Source organism: Gobius niger (genome assembly GCF_951799975.1).
Source record: "Gobius niger genome assembly, chromosome: 2".
NCBI classification, from domain to species: domain Eukaryota; kingdom Metazoa; phylum Chordata; class Actinopteri; order Gobiiformes; family Gobiidae; genus Gobius; species Gobius niger.
Window position 1 is genome coordinate 2,580,776 of NC_136853.1, and position 18,573 is coordinate 2,599,348.

The 18,573-nt window shown below is 43.8% G+C and overlaps 1 protein-coding gene across 1 annotated transcript; it reads right to left on the bottom strand.

Moving 5' to 3' along the window:
- Nucleotides 1-7,781: 7,781 nt before the first annotated feature.
- On the bottom strand, nt 7,782-9,401 carry LOC306959896 (E3 ubiquitin-protein ligase TRIM21-like; the record flags this gene model as incomplete). Its single annotated transcript, XM_079552148.1, has 1 exon — nt 7,782-9,401. The coding sequence occupies one exon, from the start codon at nt 9,399-9,401 to the stop codon at nt 7,782-7,784; it is 1,620 nt and encodes a 539-aa protein (XP_079408274.1).
- Nucleotides 9,402-18,573: the final 9,172 nt, after the last annotated feature.

Sequence of the window (18,573 nt, forward strand, 5' to 3'; positions counted from 1 at the left end):
AGAGGAGAGAGACGAGTGGAGAGAGGCGAGCGGAGAGAGACGAGCGGAGAGAGGCGAGCGGAGAGAGGCGAGAGGAGAGAGACGAGTGGAGAGAGGCGAGCGGAGAGAGACGAGCGGAGAGAGGCCAGCGGAGAGAGGCCAGCGGAGAGAGACGAGCGGAGAGAGGCCAGCGGAGAGAGGCCAGCGGAGAGAGGCGAGCGGAGAGAGACGAGCGGAGAGAGACGAGCGGAGAGAGGCCAGCGGAGAGAGGCCAGCGGAGAGAGGCCAGCGGAGAGAGACGAGCGGAGAGAGGCCAGCGGAGAGAGGCGAGCGGAGAGAGACGAGCGGAGAGAGGCCAGCGGAGAGAGGCCAGCGGAGAGAGGCCAGCGGAGAGAGGCCAGCGGAGAGAGACGAGCGGAGAGAGGCCAGCGGAGAGAGGCGAGCGGAGAGAGACGAGCGGAGAGAGGCCAGCGGAGAGAGGCCAGCGGAGAGAGGCCAGCGGAGAGAGACGAGCGGAGAGAGGCCAGCGGAGAGAGGCCAGCGGAGAGAGGCCAGCGGAGAGAGGCGAGAGGAGAGAGACGAGTGGAGAGAGGCGAGCGGAGAGAGGCGAGAGGAGAAAGACGAGTGGAGAGAGGCGAGCGGAGAGAGGCCAGCGGAGAGAGGCGAGCGGAGAGAGGCGAGAGGAGAGAGGCCAGCGGAGAGAGGCGAGCGGAGAGAGGCGAGAGGAGAGAGGCCAGCGGAGAGAGGCGAGCGGAGAGAGGCGAGAGGAGAGAGGCCAGCGGAGAGAGGCGAGAGGAGAGAGGCCAGCGGAGAGAGGCCAGCGGAGAGAGTGGAGCGGAGAGAGACGAGTGGAGAAAGCGGGGAGGCTAGACGGCGTTAGCAGCGAGGTGAAGCTGAACAGTTCGTCTCCAAACTCAGTAAGAGCCGCAAAACTGTGTTCGTGGTTGAAATGTAGCTGGAAAAGGTGGTTGTCGTGAACTTTTGCGGATATGAAGTTGTGCTGTTTCGTGTGTGGGGCTGTGGCCATGAAATGAGTTGTTTGTGCCGCTGGTTTAACAGAGAAGTGAAAAAAAGGAGGCGCGGCGGTGTTTTTCTGTCTTTATATCTCTGTCATTCACATTTGGGGTAAAATCACCCACGTTTCTCCCGTGCGTCCAAATCGGGCTTAAAAATCAAACATGTTTGATTTCCTACGACTGGAGTCTAGTCGAGTCTTTCTGCCCCCCACACGACACAATTCCAACGTCAGTCCAGTCGTGACCCTCCCCACACTACGCGACCTGACTCCGTGTGACTGCTGTCGACTAGACACGACTTGATTAGACTCGGCACGACTGAGAATTACGCTGCGTCCACACCAAACGCGTTTTGGGCGTCGAAAACGCGCCTCAAGCCCGTCGTTGGACGCTTGTGTTACTAAAGTCAGACGCTCGTCACAAATGTCACCGAGCGTCAAGACGCTCTGGCCGCGTCAGCTCAGAGTCTGTTCGTAGCATCTTGGAAGTAGCTCTTGCCTGAAATACACCTGCTACAGCTCAATGTTGATTGAAAGTCTGCAATAAACCAGAGAAAGCTCCTGATTGGTCGGCGCTCGCAAATTTCGCCAAAGAGTTCAACATTTCCCAACTCGAGCGTCGGCCGCGCTCGACGCCCTGGAGGCGCGTCAAAAGCGGTCCTGGTTTAATCCTGGTTTAGTCCTGGTTTCGTCCCGGTTTAGTCCTGGTTTAGTCCCGGTTTTACCTCGTCTGCTGCTCATGGTGAGAATCAGCTCATTTTTCTGACCCAGGTCTGATCCAGATCTGATCCAGGTCAGACCCAGGTCTGATCCAGGTCTGACCCAGGTCTGACCCAGGTCTGACCCAGGTCTGACCCAGGTCTGATCCAGGTCTGATCCAGGTCTGATCCAGGTCTGATCCAGGTCTGATCCAGGTCTGACCCAGGTCTGATCCAGGTCTGACCCAGGTCTGACCCAGGTCTGATCCAGGTCTGATCCAGGTCTGATCCAGGTCTGATCCAGGTCTGATCCAGGTCTGATCCCGCTCCATCTTGTAAACAAAAGACAGGAAGTGGAGTTTTATCGGCCAATAAGAGAAGCGTGTTTCTTGTTCACTGTTTTCCCTGTAGAAGGTTTTGACACAGCGCCCCCTCAGGCTGCAGGGAGCTCTGCATTTAGAACGATGCTTCGATTGTACCAGGTGTGAATGAGACCTTTAGTTACTGATTACTTGGTTTTGAAGTAAGTGAGATTACTTGTTCCTTTATTATAGCGAGTTTATTTCAGTGTTTACTATAGTGAGATTAATGGACTGTAGTGTGGACATCTGACCACTAGAGGGCCCTACATTACAGCTATGGATGGAGTCAGAGTCACTTCAATGCCCGGCTTAATCGGGCCGTGTGGTTGTTTTTGTGATAAACTCCTACAGAGGGAAATATCAAGGTCATTTTGTGTGAAATAGTGACATTTTGGTTAAATTAAAGTTTGTTCAGACGGTGTTTAGTTTGAAAATGTGGATGTTGTTGCCTGAACGTAGAGTTTTGAGTCTCGGAAAACACAGAGAGTATGTGGGATCTGGCAGTGACTCCTCCCGCTCTCTGCTGCCCCCTCCTGGTGGGACTCTCTGCTGTTTCTGCAACTTCAGATGTTTCTAGCTGTGATATCGTGTCTTTGCAGCTCGATAACACTTTGTTTTCAGCTCGTCTTTATCCAACACAAAGTCAAATATGTAGTATTTCAGTTAGAAAACGTTCTCAGGCTGAAATCGCGTCACAGACGTCACTTCTGGCGACACAAGTTTATCTTTTTCCGAAGGGAAATGACACAATAGTGACGCACCGTGACTTGGAAAGTGACTTGAATCTGATTACTGGTTTGGAAAGACACCGCGTTCCAAAGATTTTCTAAATTGTCAACTCAAATGAGAGTCAGCATCATTTCTTTAAGTCTTTAACTGGTCGAGGATCATTTAAATGTGGTGGAAAAAATATCCCAGTGATAAAAGTATTTTTTTCAAAAAATAAATATAGTAAAAACCTCAAAATCTGCTGCTTCAAATTATTATGCAACTCATCGTTTCAATACATTTTAAAGCTTGTAATTAACTGAAAATGGTCATTTATTGAATTTGTAGCATTAGGAGGTCATATTTACTGAAATCAGAAGATATTTCAATCAAAAACATCTGAACAGGTCAAGTTATATTTTACCAAAGGACCTTCTTTAAGCTTCAAAATTCTTAAATCCATTAAACTTGTGAGTTTTTGGACAGTTTCTGCTTGGATTTCTTTGCAGGATGTTAGAATAACCTCCCAGAGCTGCTGTTTGGATGAAAACTGCCTCCCACCCTCATAGAAGTTTTTTTTGTTGAGGCTCCAAAGGTTTTCAACAGGGCTGAGGTCAGGGGAGGAGGGGGTCCACATCATGAGTTTCTCTCCTTTTATGCCCATAGCAGCCAGTGATGCAGAGGTTTTCTTTACAGCAGGACATGGTGCGATGTCATGAGGAAGATGATCTTGTTCAGGAAAACACGGCTCTTCTTTTTGTAGCATAGAAGACAGTGGTCAGTCAGAAAGAGGTCATTTTCACTCCTTCAGGGATCCTAGGGGACCAGGTCTCTCCCCATGATTCTGGCCCAAAACATGACTCCGCCCCCTCCTTACTGACATCACAGCCTTGTGGCCATTCACCAACCATCCACTACTCCATCCATCTGAGGCACCAGCAGCTTCAAATACCTGTTTGCTGCTTTGTAGCTGCTGTTCTCTTAATCTGATGTGTTTGTCTGGCAGAAACCGTCCATATTGTGCCTTTATCTGCACAAACCCGTGTGTGTCTGAATCATCCACAAATCTCTTATCAGTTCGATGATTACGCTTCATCTTTCATGAAATATCGAAGGTTTTCATACCTAGACCAAGACATTCAACTATTTCACACTTTTCATCAGCAGAAAGATCCTTTTTCTTTCCCTTATTGCTTGAAAATGTTGGTCTGCTTAATAATGTGGAATGTGCTTTTTCAGTAGTTTATCCCTTAACTGGGCTTAACCTGAAAATGAATGATCAAAGCCGAGACACAAAACCATCCATGAGTTTCATTAATTTTGAATTTTTTTTTACCATTTTGACACAAAAATACAATTTGCATAATAATTTGGAACGCAGTGTAGTAAGATTACTGTGACAAAGGAGTCAGTATTGTGTGTGAACATGTATCAGTCGCCTTAATGCGGCTGCTTCAAAGCCAGACTTGTCCCCCCCCCCGTCTCCCCCCTCCGCTCAATGCTCTCCTCTCGTCTGACCGCTAATGTTTCACCAATCACGGGTTTAAACTCCGCCGCGCTGAGGAGATCGGCCCCTTTCACCTGCTCTAAAGCCAGGATTAATTAACCTTATCTTGGTGCCAAACGCCAAACCCGACGAGCTCGTTAATAAAACAGCTTCATTAGCGTTGGGACTTCAGGGAGTTTGTTTGGGTTTGATATGAAGGATTCTGCAAAAGGATCGGTTTCTTCACGTCAATCTGCAAAACATTTAGTGCAAGATTGATTTAAATTCTTGCCGATACCAAAAACCGATACCAGCACTAGGGACGGGTGATACCACATTTTTTGGAATCGATACGATACCGATACTTTTAGGGTAATTTTTGTCGATACCGATACTGGTCATTTCATATGGATGAATGTATTTCAATCAACATACATCTCTAAAACTTGTTTTATTTTATATAAATAACTGGTCAGTTAAAATTATATGATTTTAACTGGCTAATTAAACAATACTAATGAGAAATTAAATACATAAACACAACTTTAAATGAATACTTAAATGACAAACCAGAATGATCAGCCTGGCTCAGTTCAATCCTTTGCTGTTGTGACTGTTTTGGCTCAGAACAAAGAAATAAATCATCCTTTTGTGTTGATAATTGCTGCATAATTTTACACATGCAAATTACTATCTATACTTAAATATCGATACATAAAAAATAGCCATTTGGTATCGATGTATCGATACTTTGGTATCGATCCGCCCATCCCTAACGAGCACAAGCCATTTTCTTCAACAGACGGTTTATAGACGGACTCTTTCACACAGATTGGTTTGTAATGAGTTCATTTGCTCACTTACATTTACATTTTAAAATTTTTATTCAATATAATTTCTATTTTTATGTCTCTGTCCATCACAGACAGAACAGCTCATGTCCTAAAGCTCCTCGATGCTTGTGCTTTATTCATTTATGTATTTGCATTGAACAATAGTATTCAGATGTTTCTTATTACTGCAGATGTTTATAGTAACTTTTCCAATAAACAAAACCCCTCGTGGTTAGAAATATTTCACCCCCCCCCCAGCGTGGTCACATGGGTCAGAGCGATTTAAAAAAAAAAGGAAAACTCTTTTTAAAGAGGGGGTATTCTGCTTTTTTCAGTCCCATAGCACCAGTTTATATCACACTACAATGATGACAAACCTTCTGTTGGTCTGTAAATGCAGTAAATTAGAATAACTGCCTTGTATAAAATGTCTCTCTCAAAATGGCTGTAGTGAATGTCTTGAAATAGGCCTCTGTCTCTTTAAGAACCTCTGAGCCTTTAGACACGCCCCCTCCACACGCTGTCTGTGGCATCAGTGGGGAGGGGGTTCTGCTGAGGAGCAGTGGTTGGTTACTCGGCTGGTGACCAAAGCTCGGAGGCGTCTCCAGGAGGTGGGGGCGTTCCTAGGAGGACTCAGGCAGACCTATCCCTAAAATGGCCGCCATCAGAGTTTTTACAGATTACTCACAAATACATGAATGTGCCAAGGCAACACTTCAGGCATGTTTTTAATGAGGGAGTGACAGAATAACATGATGGAAAGCTTGAAAACGTGAGAATATACGTCTCATTAGAATCAACGCTCCCAAGTGTCTCTTGGAGTCGCCCTTGGCCACCAGGGGGCGGTGCTACAGCTACGTCAGCTCCCGCCATGACCATACAGAAGAGCGTTCCTCGCCCATTGGCTTCAACAGAGGGACATTACCTGTGCAGGTGACTTGAGGCTAGGCTAGGTTAGCCCGTTAGCATGCTACAATCGCCTACAGCTTAGCCCGTTAGCATGCTACAATCGCCTACAGCTTAGCCCGTTAGCATGCTACAATCGCCTACAGCTTATTGTTGATGAAAAGTCTGCAAAAAACCACAGACCGGCCCAGTGTGTGACCGTCTCAAAGGCTTTATTGGTGCATACTCGTTTTACATCGTTCGTTCCTTCATAATAAATTACATACATCTTGCTGATTCCTAAAATTAGATGCATCGTTTATTCAAACCTCAGCTCAAACAAAATCAAATGCTTTCATCAAGTCTCATTTAACGCACAAAAGTCTCCATTGTCTCGTCCAAACTCCCAAACCACCAACTGTTTGTGTTTAAGAAACGTCTGTAAACCTGTCGATAGAAAGTCCCTCGACGATTACTGAGATTGACCAAAGTAGAAATTGCGATTTAGATTAAATTTGGATTAATTGCCCAGGCCTAATGGGAGCTTTAGCTCGTAGTATTAGCTCGTAGTATTAGCTCGTAGCATTTGCTCGTAGTATTAGCTCGTAGCATTAGCTTTCTCTGGTGGCAATGCTACAACAGGTTTGATAAAAATAAATGATCATTGAATGTATTAAAAACAGAATTTATGGTGTTCACAAATTGACGCATTGAAGATCCAGCTACACATTGGTGATAATATCATTGAAAGAGTCTGTGAGCTCTGACCTTCCTGGGAGTAACTCTTGATCACAAGTTGAGCTGGAAAACCCATATCGCTAAGATCAGAGCCAAAACGGCATAAACATGTCTTTAATGGGCAGAGCGAGACATTTCTTTGATAAGCTTCATTCCATATCATGTACAGTTCTCTTATACTACCTTACCTGACGTACTGCGTGGAGATCTGGGGGAACACGTATAAAAGCAATACAGATGTCCTATATAAATTACAAAAGAAAGCCTTACGAATGACCCACAAAGTCGGATATAGGGAGCTCACCAACCCGCTATTCGTACAGTCGCAGATTCTCAAATTCACAGAATGGGTGCAATTAAAAACTGCCCTAGTGGTTTTCAAAGCTAAAAACAGTTAAACAGTACTCCCTGCAAACATTCAAATCATGTTTTCAGACCGTGATGGGGGTTAGAACCTAAGAAGGAAAATGAATCTTAAAAAAATATTCCCGCACAACATAAAAAAGTCTGTCTGTTACAGGAAGTGGAGTCGACCTCTGGAACTCATTAGAAGAGGATTTAAAAATGCATTCAACTGTAGTACAATCTAAAATAATGTACAGAAAGCAAATACTGGAAAAGTCTGCAAAACTCTTGTAAATTAATCATCTGTTCCTGAACTATTATTGTCTTGGTTATTTTAAAGGTAATCATCTTAATAGAGATAAACAAAGCAGGACTTAGCAGTGAGGATCCTTCACAGCTGAAACTGGAACATCGATCTTGCTCATATGCAGGTAGATTCGAGGTAAACGAAGGGGGCGCTGCTGAGACACAGCGGGGCTTGGGGGCGCACTGTCATTGTATTACATTGTATGTCATTTTGATTTGCTGATAATTCTGTCAATCAGGTGTGCGGCCTGACAACAGAGCAGCGGCTGGATCTGTGGAGCCGGCCCTGAGGCGTTTGAGGCACTTTTTGAGTAAATGACAGTTCGGTTCAGGTGGGGGTTCAGAGGTTTAAAGTACAGAGTGTGTTTATACAAATCATACAGTTGTCGTGCATAGACAAACACAAAGTCTTTGCAGCAGCTCGGCCTAGGAGCCCTTGTTCCCCTGGACGTCAGTGATGACCAGAGGGACGGAGTTCTGACCTTTGTTGTTGTTGCAGGGACTCAGCAGAGGCAGCAGTTTGTCTCTGAAGCCGCAGTCAGGAAAGGAGTAGATGAGTTCTGCAGAATCGGCGTCGTAAAAGGAGACCAGGCCCGCGCCGCAGTCCACGAACACCCCGACCCTCTGAGGGGCGCTCTGCAGGGACAGGGGGGTCCAGGGGTTGGTACAGGCACTGTACATGTTGGAGTTCCTCAAACAGATGCTCCACTGGCCGTGTTTGGAACTGGCCGTGATCTGTCCTTTCCTCTTGATGGACTCCTGGGCCACTCCTACATCCCACTCCGTTTTCCCTTTGACCTGAACCTCAAAGTAAACCCTGCCTGAGGAGAACGTCTGCTTTCCTAAAACATTGGCACAGCGGTCGAACCTGTGAGACGAGTGTGGGAACCACTTCTTCACGTCGCTGTGGGTGACCTGCTTCAGGTCTTTGGACAGGACCAGCTCGGGGTGAGCCGTGGCCGGGTCCAGGGTGATGTCCACCGCAAAGTGCCGCAGTCTCCTCAGCTCGGCCGCGGCGTTCGATGGAGGCTTTGGTTTGGACAATGTGCTGAACTTGTCAGAGAGCGTGTGCTCCAGCTGGGACAGAGCGCGGGACGCACTGCCCTCGTACACCCCCGGCTCAAAGCTCACGCTGCTCCAGTCCTTCAGGCCAGCAGGGGGCAGGGCAGGGCAGTGCTGAAGAAAGTGGAGGGGGTCTGTGGAGCGGGACAGCTCCTGGACCTCAGCGCTGTTCTTCTCCAGCTCACTTATCTCCTGCTGCAGCTCAGAGATCAGCCGCTCAGCCTGCTGCATGTGCTTCCTCTGAGCTTCTTCAATCACTCTGCTGCTGTGGTCCACACACTTCTGAACAGACTCCACGATGTCACTGGAGACTTTGGCTAGCTCTGCAGTTTCTCTGTGGGCTTCACTCTTGCTGAGCTCCAGGCAGTGCTGGATCTCCTGGACCTTCAGCCTCCTCTGCTCCACCATGTGCTGGCTCTGACTGTGCTGCAGAGAGGCCTTCTTGCGCTCGCACGCCTCCTCCAGAGACAGCAGATCATGGCTCTTGTGCTCCAGGAGGGCGCACATGGAGCAGACGCAGCGCTGCTCAGTGCCACAGAACAGCTCCAGGGGGCGCCGGTGTTTGGGACACATCCTGTCCTCCATGTTGGCCAGGGGCAGGCTCAGCGGGTGTGTCCTCAGCCCGGGCACGCTCAGATGAGGCTCAAGGTGCGTCTGGCAGAAGGAGGACAGACAGACCAGGCAGGACTTCAGCGCCGGCCTGGGCTCCGTGCAGAAGGTGCAGAGGACTCGCTTGGCGCGCACGTGCGCGTCACGTTTCCGCTGCGAGACCATGGCCGACAGCAGAGTGTTGGTTTTCAGCTCGGGCTTCACGTGGAAGACCTCTTTACACAGGGGGCAGAAGCAGAGGCAGCTTCTGTCCCAGGCCTGAGAGATGCAGGGTTTGCAGAAGTTGTGTCCACACGGAGTGGAGACGGGCTCAGAGAACACGTCCAGGCAGATGGAGCACATGAACTGCTCCTCAGAGCTCCCAGCAGCAGACATGTCCCACCTGCAGACAGAGAGACAGGAGCTTTATTCATCTGGTGGGAGTGACACCTCATGGACTTGCATCTACATTAGCAACGTTATTTATTACGGTATTTATATTATTGTTACATCTGAGGTTCTCTGTGGGGAAAAGGTGGCCCCTCTCCATGTCGAGTCCTTGCCTCAAGCGGAGGAGAATAAAGTAAAGTGAAATAAAGTGAATGACGGGTTCGGGACGAGAATGAACTTTTTTCGTAATAACTCATAATCTCAGAACATCAAATATGGAGACGAGCTGTGACCCGGCCGTAGGCGCAGTGATTAACTCATTGACTGCCAATGACGTCTATAGACGTCAATTGCAGCAAAGCCTTGAGCATGTCTGGTGTTAAAATCTTAGTTGTGCTGCCTAATGCTGCCCCCTAGTGACTCAATACAAGAACGACAAGTTGTTTTATTGAGTCTAGGTGGCAGCATTGCTCTTTCGTTTTCTCAGCTTTTTGGTCAGAAAACAGCATTTTGGGTGATTTTACCTGTTTTCTACGGATGATTACTAAAGAAGGTACAAACAAACTTTTTTTTATATGAAAGAAGAGACTAAGATCTTTCTTTTGGTGGGTTTCGTGTTGACATAGACCTACATTTTCCGTGGGATTTGAAAAAACATTCAAAATCCTGAAAAAACCTCTGGTAGTGGGAGCTCTGTGATTTGAAAATGGCTGGCAGTCAATGAGTTAAATAGAACAGGAAGACACTGCTCCTCCCACAGAGAATGCAAGTCTCTTTAACTCCAATGATTTTAAAGAAAGTTGTGAGTTTGATTTTTATCTTTCACCGACAAACCCTTGAACCAGCAACACATGAAAACGTTAAGGTTCTCGATAAAAGAGCCATAAAGTGCAGAGAATGGTTTTATTTGGAGATATGATGCACAGGGAGCGTTCTCGGGGGACGAAGCCACTGCCCCCGGTCAGGTCAGCGCTGCAGGTGACGAGGCAGAACCTACAGAGGCTGTGGACGTGTTATGAGCGACACCCACAGAACCAGGGCTGACACCGGGAGAACACCAGTCTGGGATAAACTAAAGGTTTAGGTTCTACTGGCATCGAAAAATAAAAGCATCCAAAGCAGGAACCGAAGAGAAATGTACAATCCTCATATTCAACTTTGATGCTGTTGGTCAACAAAGTTTAAATGAAAAAAAATTACAATATGGGGCAAAATGTGTAAAAAAAAAAAAATCTGAAAAAGATGAAAAAACTGAAAAAAATAAATAAATAAATAAAAAATAAATCTATTTGTAAAAAAAAAAAAAATGAGAAAAAAAAGGGAAACAAATGTTAAAAGATTTTTTTTTCTAAATGGATAGGGGGAATTGAAAACAAAAATTAAAACATTGGGAACACAATCCTCCTAATCAAGTTTTGATGCTGTTGGTCAACAAAATTTAAATGAAAACAAAAATTGGGGCAAAATGTGTAAAAAAAGAAAAAAAACTGGAAGAAAAAAATGGGGAAAAACTGAAAAAAAGGGGGGGGGGGGGGAAAGGGAAACCAATGTTGAAAAAACATTGAAAAAAATGAGGAAAAACTGAAAAAAAAAGGTAGTAAAACAAACAAAAAGGGAACAAATGTTAAAAAAAAAAAAAAAAACATTGAAAAAAATGGGTGTGGGGGGGGGGGGGGGAATGGAAACAAAAATCCAAAAATTGGGAACAATTTTGCAAAAAAATCAATTAAAAAAAAAATATTTTTCTCAAAAAATTGGGAAAAATAAAATTGAGGAACATTTTTAGAAAATGTGGGAAAATAAATGTGAAAAAACATCTGAGCACAGTTTTGCTGTGGTTGTTCAATGACACATAAAGCACTTGCTTCAAACTGGGACAAAAATAAGAAGTTTAGTTCATTGGTTTATTTGTTTGGGAAAGAGTTTTTTCTGCCCTTTTATGGTGAAATGGAATAAATGAACATTATGAATCTGTTTTAAGGATCTATGGGACAAACGTTTGAGTGTGGAGCAGCACCAGCCCTCAGAGACTCTGTAGTTTCTCAGTTTGTCCTGAGCTGTGAGGAATGTTGAAGAACCACATGTCCCGTGCGGGAAACAAACAACAGCAACGTCTGTTTCCTGTTTTCACTCCTGACAAACACTTTCAGCTGAAAACAGAAGAAGTCACATCCAACCAGGAAAACACGTTTACAGACGCAAAGCCCCACCTGAGCCGAGCGCATTTCCTCCAGTTTGGCTTGACCCAAATCTAAAAGATTCTTTAAAAATATCTAAGTAGTGACAAAAAAGCAACAAAACGAACGCATCAGAAAAAAGCAATAAAAAAAAAATATATCAACAACGCAAGGAAAAAGATCGGTTTAGATCAGTTTTGTCGGTCTTAGCTTTCAAATGCGGCGTTGCTCTGGCCTATAGGCTGTGACCTCCAGTCGAGAAGCTTTTAGATTTGGGTAAAGCTGAACTGGAGCAATGCACAAGTGGGGTAAGAGGATAAAGATATCAGTTTGAAACCTCTGCTGTGTATCACTGGGATAAATGTGAGGAGAGCATCGCAAGTTTCCATGTAAAGATAAGGAGGGTTTAAAATGAGCTGCTTTTAGTGGAAACAATCCCCAAAGCTGTTTCTCTGAACTGATCACAGGACATTCTAGCACAGGGGAAGGCAAGGTTTGCTCGATGAAGGGCCAATCCTCTTCATCGACGAGAGACCGAGGGCCGGACCTTCCAACTGTCACTGAAGTAAAGCATCACTTTCCCAAATGCTCATATGTTCCTCACATCTGGGCGACTGCCAAGACATTTTAAAGGAGCAGACCACCGTTTTTAAACACTGAGAAATGTTCTGAGCTTAGAAGAGTTCATGTGTACAAAAAATGTGTGACAAAAACTCAACAAAAATGTGACAAAAATTCAACAAAAATGTGACAAAAACTCAACAAAAATGTGACAAAAACTCAACAAAAATGTGACAAAAATGTGACAAAAATTCAACAAAAACTCAACAAAAATGTGACAAAAATGTGACAAAAATTCAACAAAAACTCAACAAAAATGTGACAAAAATGTGACAAAAATTCAACAAAAATGTGACAAAAATTCAACAAAAATGTGACAAAAATTCAACAAAAATGTGACAAAAATTCAACAAAAAAGTGACAAAAAATCAACAAAAAAGTGACAAAAAATCAACAAAAAAGTGACAAAAAATCAACAAAAATGTGACAAAAACTCAACAAAAATGTGACAAAAATGTGACAAAAATTCAACAAAAATGTGACAAAAATTCAACAAAAAAGTGACAAAAAATCAACAAAAAAGTGACAAAAAATCAACAAAAAAGTGACAAAAAATCAACAAAAATGTGACAAAAATGTGACAAAAATTCAACCAAAATGTGACAAAAATCCAACAAAAATGTGACAAAAACTCAACAAAAATGTGACAAAAATGTGACAAAAATTCAACAAAAATGTGACAAAAATTCAACAAAAATGTGACAAAAATTCAACAAAAATGTGACAAAAATTCAACAAAAATGTGACAAAAATTCAACAAAAAAGTGACAAAAAATCAACAAAAATGTGACAAAAACTCAACAAAAATGTGACAAAAATGTGACAAAAATGTGACAAAAATTCAACAAAAATGTGACAAAAATTCAACAAAAATGTGACAAAAATGTGACAAAAAATCAACAAAAATGTGACAAAAATGTGACAAAAATTCAACAAAAATGTGACAAAAAATCAACAAAAAAGTGACAAAAAATCAACAAAAATGTGACAAAAACTCAACAAAAATGTGACAAAAATGTGACAAAAATTCAACAAAAATGTGACAAAAATTCAACAAAAATGTGACAAAAATTCAACAAAAATGTGACAAAAATAAAAAAATAAAAAAGGTGACACAACACAGCAACAATGCGAGAAAAAAGATCAGTTATGTGGGTGCTACACAGGCCTATATTATATAGGTCTGGCCAAAGAGGACATTTAGTTCAGGCGGGTGGTAAGAGGTTAAACATGATAACATGAGCCTTTACACAATCTAAGTAATACTACTATATTGTGAGGCGTAGTAATATTATTACGCCTCACAATATAGTTCCTCTTTTTATCCACTTAGATAATCGACATGTTTAATTTTGTGTGACTATTCACCTTATTCCGCCCCGCCCACTTTGGCCACGTTTTGCTTTGTCTCGGCACTTCCGTTGTCCTGACACTTCCGGTCGAACATGAAGGGAAAATATTCTCCGCTCAAATCTGATTTGATCTGATCCATGTCGACACTGCAGCGTTTCTCTGCACGGCCAAAAAACAGCTTTGTTTTCGTGTAGTCACTGATTTTATGTGGACTTCTCCAGCCCCATGTTAACACATAGGAGAAAAGGGGCGGGCACAGTTCATGGCGCCGCCCACGCGAGCCTCCGGGATGAGATATATCATCAGATATTTTTTTTCCATTTTTTTTTTTGTTGGGTATTCAACTCATTTTTGTTACTTTTTTGTCATTTTTTCATCATTTTTCATCAATTTTTTATCACATTTTTGTCATTATTTCATCATTTTTTCAATCAAATTTGTGTCATTTTTTTGTCACAATATGTCACATTTTTGTCATTTTTTTGTCACATTTTTGTCATTTTTCCGTCACATTTTTTGTCATATTTTTGTCATATTTTTGTCATATTTTTTGTACATTTTTTATCAATTTTTTTGTCATTTTTTTGTCATTTTTTTGTCATTTTTTTGTCATTTTTTAAATCAAATTTGTGTCATTTTTTTGTCACAATATGTCACATTTTTGTCATTTTTTTGTCACATTTTTGTCATTTTTTCGTCATTTTTTAAATCAAATTTGTGTCATTTTTCCGTCACATTTTTTGTCTTTTTTTGTCACATTTTTGTCCATTTCTTGTGACATTTTTGTGACATTTTTGCCACTTTTTCATCAATTTTTCATCACTTTTTTCGTCACATTTCCATCATTGTTTTCGTCTCAGTTCTGTCGCTATTTTCTCACCTCTCTTCCAGAAGCTTTTGGATTGGGGTAAAGCCAAACTGGAGAAAATGTGCTCGGTTCAGGTGGGAGTTAAAGGGTTAAATAGGGAAAGAGCTCGGTCGCTTCTAACTTCACTCCCGTTTGGGGCCATGGAGGAGAAGAGGAGGGGCTAAATGCTAACGCCGTCCGAGCTCTGTTCACATGACTGAGGACACGCGTAAAGACCGGACAGCTACGCATCAACTCGTCTAAGGTATGAACATTTCTCAGTATTTAAAACGGTGGCCCATCCCTTTAAAGGAACTGCATTTCTAACATTTCTAGAATATTTTAACGGACATGTGATCTCTTGAGGGCCTTTTTTTGGGCCTGACGTTGCCTACCTCTGTTCTAGCATGACGAGAACCTAATACGGGAAACACGACCCCTTCTGAGAGTGAAACCTGCACTCACCGTGTCAGAGCCTGGGGTCAGAGCCTGGGTCAGAGCCTGGAGTCAGAGCCTGGGTCAGAGCCTGGGGTCAGAGTCTGGGGTCAGAGCCTGGGTCAGAGCCTGGGTCAGAGCCTGGAGTCAGAGCCTGGGTCAGAGCCTGGGTCAGAGTCTGGGTCAGAGCCTGGAGTCAGAGCCTGGGTCAGAGCCTGGGTCAGAGCCTGGGTCAGAGCCTGGGGTCCGAGCCTGGGGTCAGAGTCTGTCAGGCTGACTTTGGCGGCTGTGGCTCCGGAGGCGACTCTTCTGTCAGACTGATCCTGCTGCGCACGGGGAAATGCAGGTTCTGGTTAGGCCTGTTTGTGAAAGGTATGACTGGAACTTGCCTCCCCGCAGGTGCACGAGGCATCCACGCTCACTGAGAGAGAACGTGCAAACTCCACACAGAAAGGCCCCGTCCAGGTGGGAATCGAACCCAGGACCGTCTTGCTGGACAGCGATCTCAAAAACCCTGAAAGTTGAGAATGCTGTTTGTGAACTCATCGCTGTGAAGAATAGGCGGCGTTCAGGTGGAGCAGGCGCCAATACAACTCTACGGGACAGTAAAACTCATTTTATTTCTCAAACCTGACCCTCCTGTTCACTGACCGACATCAAGCACATGGTTTTGAATATTGTCTCCACTTTTGGACGCCTTTGTGAGGAAATAACTAGACCTTTGTTCATATGAGCTGGAAGAGACGACTTTGAACTTTGTGACAGTTTTTGTTTCATGTGAATTGGCCTCAGGACTTACAGAGACATTAGCATTGATTTAAAAGGGCTGGAAGCAAGTTCGCCATTTTATACTCACTACTGCCACCTCAGGCCATATCTGTAACTGCACCTTCTATATTAAGCTCGTGCATGACGGCAATTCGGGCCGAAGTGACACCTTTTTGAGTGACCGTACAGGATTTTAGAGGCAGTTGTGGTGAACAGGTCTGAGCTCATTCTACACATTAGGACATGGCTGGAACATGTAGGGGGAGGAAAATACTTAATTTTAACATTTTTAAACTCCTTATAGTCCCTTTAAGACTAGAAATCTGCATTTTGAGTGTTACTATGGTTACCATGGAGCTTTCTGCTGCTCCACCTCAATTTGAAACTATAGATAAAGACGGCGTGTCGTCATAGAAGGGGGCGTGGCTTCACCGAGGGGGAAAACAGAATCTTTAGAGAAACACAATTTTCCCTCTTTTTACACATTTTCTGGTGGAATATCAACTTATTTAATAAAGTCAAGTGTAAATCAGGCCCATGTGGATGTTTTCTCACAGCAGATTGTTCAGAAGAAGTGAAAAAAACGGCAGTTGTAGCCAGCGCTAGCTAACCGTTAGCATTAGCCCGATGCTAACATATAGCATCATGTTAGCATTCTCCGTTATTCATGTATTTATGGGCTGTTGAGCCACTTTGCTCCTCCCCATGTCTTTGTATCATTATTTAGTAGAAACTATGTTCATAATTCAGCATTTGTTAAAGCAGTTTTTGAATAATTAGAGAAAGTCCTTAACTGTTCAAACATGACCATATACGGGCGATTCCAGAGACCTATATATGGTCATATATGCAGCCTATTCCTCACTCCGAAACGTGCCTGGTCAGCGCTGAGGCCCGTTGTGCATTATTGTCTCTGCTCCACTAAAGCCCATCGTCCGTTCTTGATGTAACTTCCAAAAGCTTCAGAAAACGTGTACATTTCCAGATCTGCGGCGCCGTTTCCTGTTTCCTTCCTCGAGCAGCAGACGCCGTGTCCTCATGCTGACCGTCAGAGGCCGCTCTGTGGGAGGCTTTACCATGGGACAGTGTTTTCCTCTGCGTCTTCACAGACCTGCGGAGTGAACGCAGGCTGAGCGGCGTCGCACAGAAATCAATTACAGCTGCGTTCCAGAAGCACCTGGTCATCACAGCGAGGGTGCGCCTCAGCTCACCGCTGGGGAAGCCCGTTCATGAGTTCTGTTGTGGCAGATGTGTGACGTGCATTCCCACATAACAGACGTTTGTTCTGATGCTTCTGACAGCCACACTGCAGGGGGCGCTGTCCGTGAAGTTTGCCCTCATTGTCCTCATCACGGCTCACAAAACCTTTCAATCTCCGTTCTCTTTCCTTTTGTGTTGTGCTGATTTCCACTTTCTCCTCCCCTTCACCTGGTGGAGTCTAGCTGTAATCCCGGCGGTCACGATGTAGAGTGTGATGATGTCATAATGTCAGGTGGAGGGCGGGGCCAATACAACTCTACGGGAGAAATACAGTTTTAGTAAGAAATCTCCAAAACTAAAATTAACAAATGTTTTTCCTCATCATTGTTTGATCTGATAGGATTCACAAACCTGTGATATTAAGTCCTTTCTATTGGACATCACGCTCATGTTTTCACATCTTCTCACCACTTTTTGACGTTTTTCGGAGAAAATAATTGTACATGAGCTCATATGTGCTGACGGAGGAGATGATGAATTTTGTGAGTTTTTGTTCCATGTGGATTCCTCCAGTAATGACTGAGACATGAGCCAAAAAACAAAGACATAAAAATATGTGTTTTGTCAGTTACCACAGTGACTACAGTTACCATAGTTACAGTAAGTTGACCTCCACCTCAATGTTAAACTATGGCTGTATCCGATTGTCCACACTATCCCCTAACCCCTCATTCACTACACAGGCCCGCACTATATAGTCACTATATAGTCACTGATTCTGTTGGCGATTCGGACACAAGCCACTACTTTCTCCGCGCTGCGTGACGTCACGCGCGCTACGGCTGCAGATGTTTTTTTAATTTTTTTTAATCTCAATTTATTTATTGTTACAAACGTTTATTTTATGAAACAGAACGACTGTTTTGGCACTTTTACAGGCGTTACTATCATCACAAAAAAAGCACAAAAAAAAGTCACCCCAGCGTGAGCTCAGAGACCCGAAAGTAGGTCACAGGCCGGTGTCCGAAGCGCCAGCAGATTGAGCGACTACATCTGCTAAAAGTTCGCTAAACTCCGGGAATAAAGTATTTCTGCGATAAAAAACAACCAAACTCATGAGACAGTGGAATATTTATGGATTAATACGAGTCAGGTACGCTTTTACTTCACATGGATTTTACGTGAATGGCTTGGATTATTCGAGAGGAAGCTGTCGGTCATTTAACAGCTCCAGCTAAAGGTTAGCAGCTAACGTTAGCATCTTTTCACCGTAACCGGTTATATTTAGGTCGTTTATTCATGAGAAATACGCAAAACACGACGGAAACAGCTGATTTACTTCAGTCGTCAGGCTTTTCTCCGACTCTCGCAATGCATTGTGGTCTATATTGACCCGTTTAGTGACCATCAATGCTCACTACTTTTCCAGATGCATTGTGGGAAATTTCGAGTGCACTACTTTTTTCTCTCTGGACATTCGGAGACCCCTACAAAATATACAAATATATAGTGCACTATATAGGGAATAGTGTGGACATTCGGATACAGCGTATGGCTCTTCAAAATGTGGTGATGTATTTTTTTTAAAGATATTTTTGGTCTTGTACAAAGAGATCATGGACCCAGTGACTGATATTAATGATATATTTTTTAATTCATACATTTTCTTTTTAGCTACGACTTGTGAAAGTGTAATGTTGTTAATAGGAGAAACTAAAAACATGCACAATAGGCCAGGATGAATGATGTGTGTGAGTGAATGTATGGTGGTGTCAGA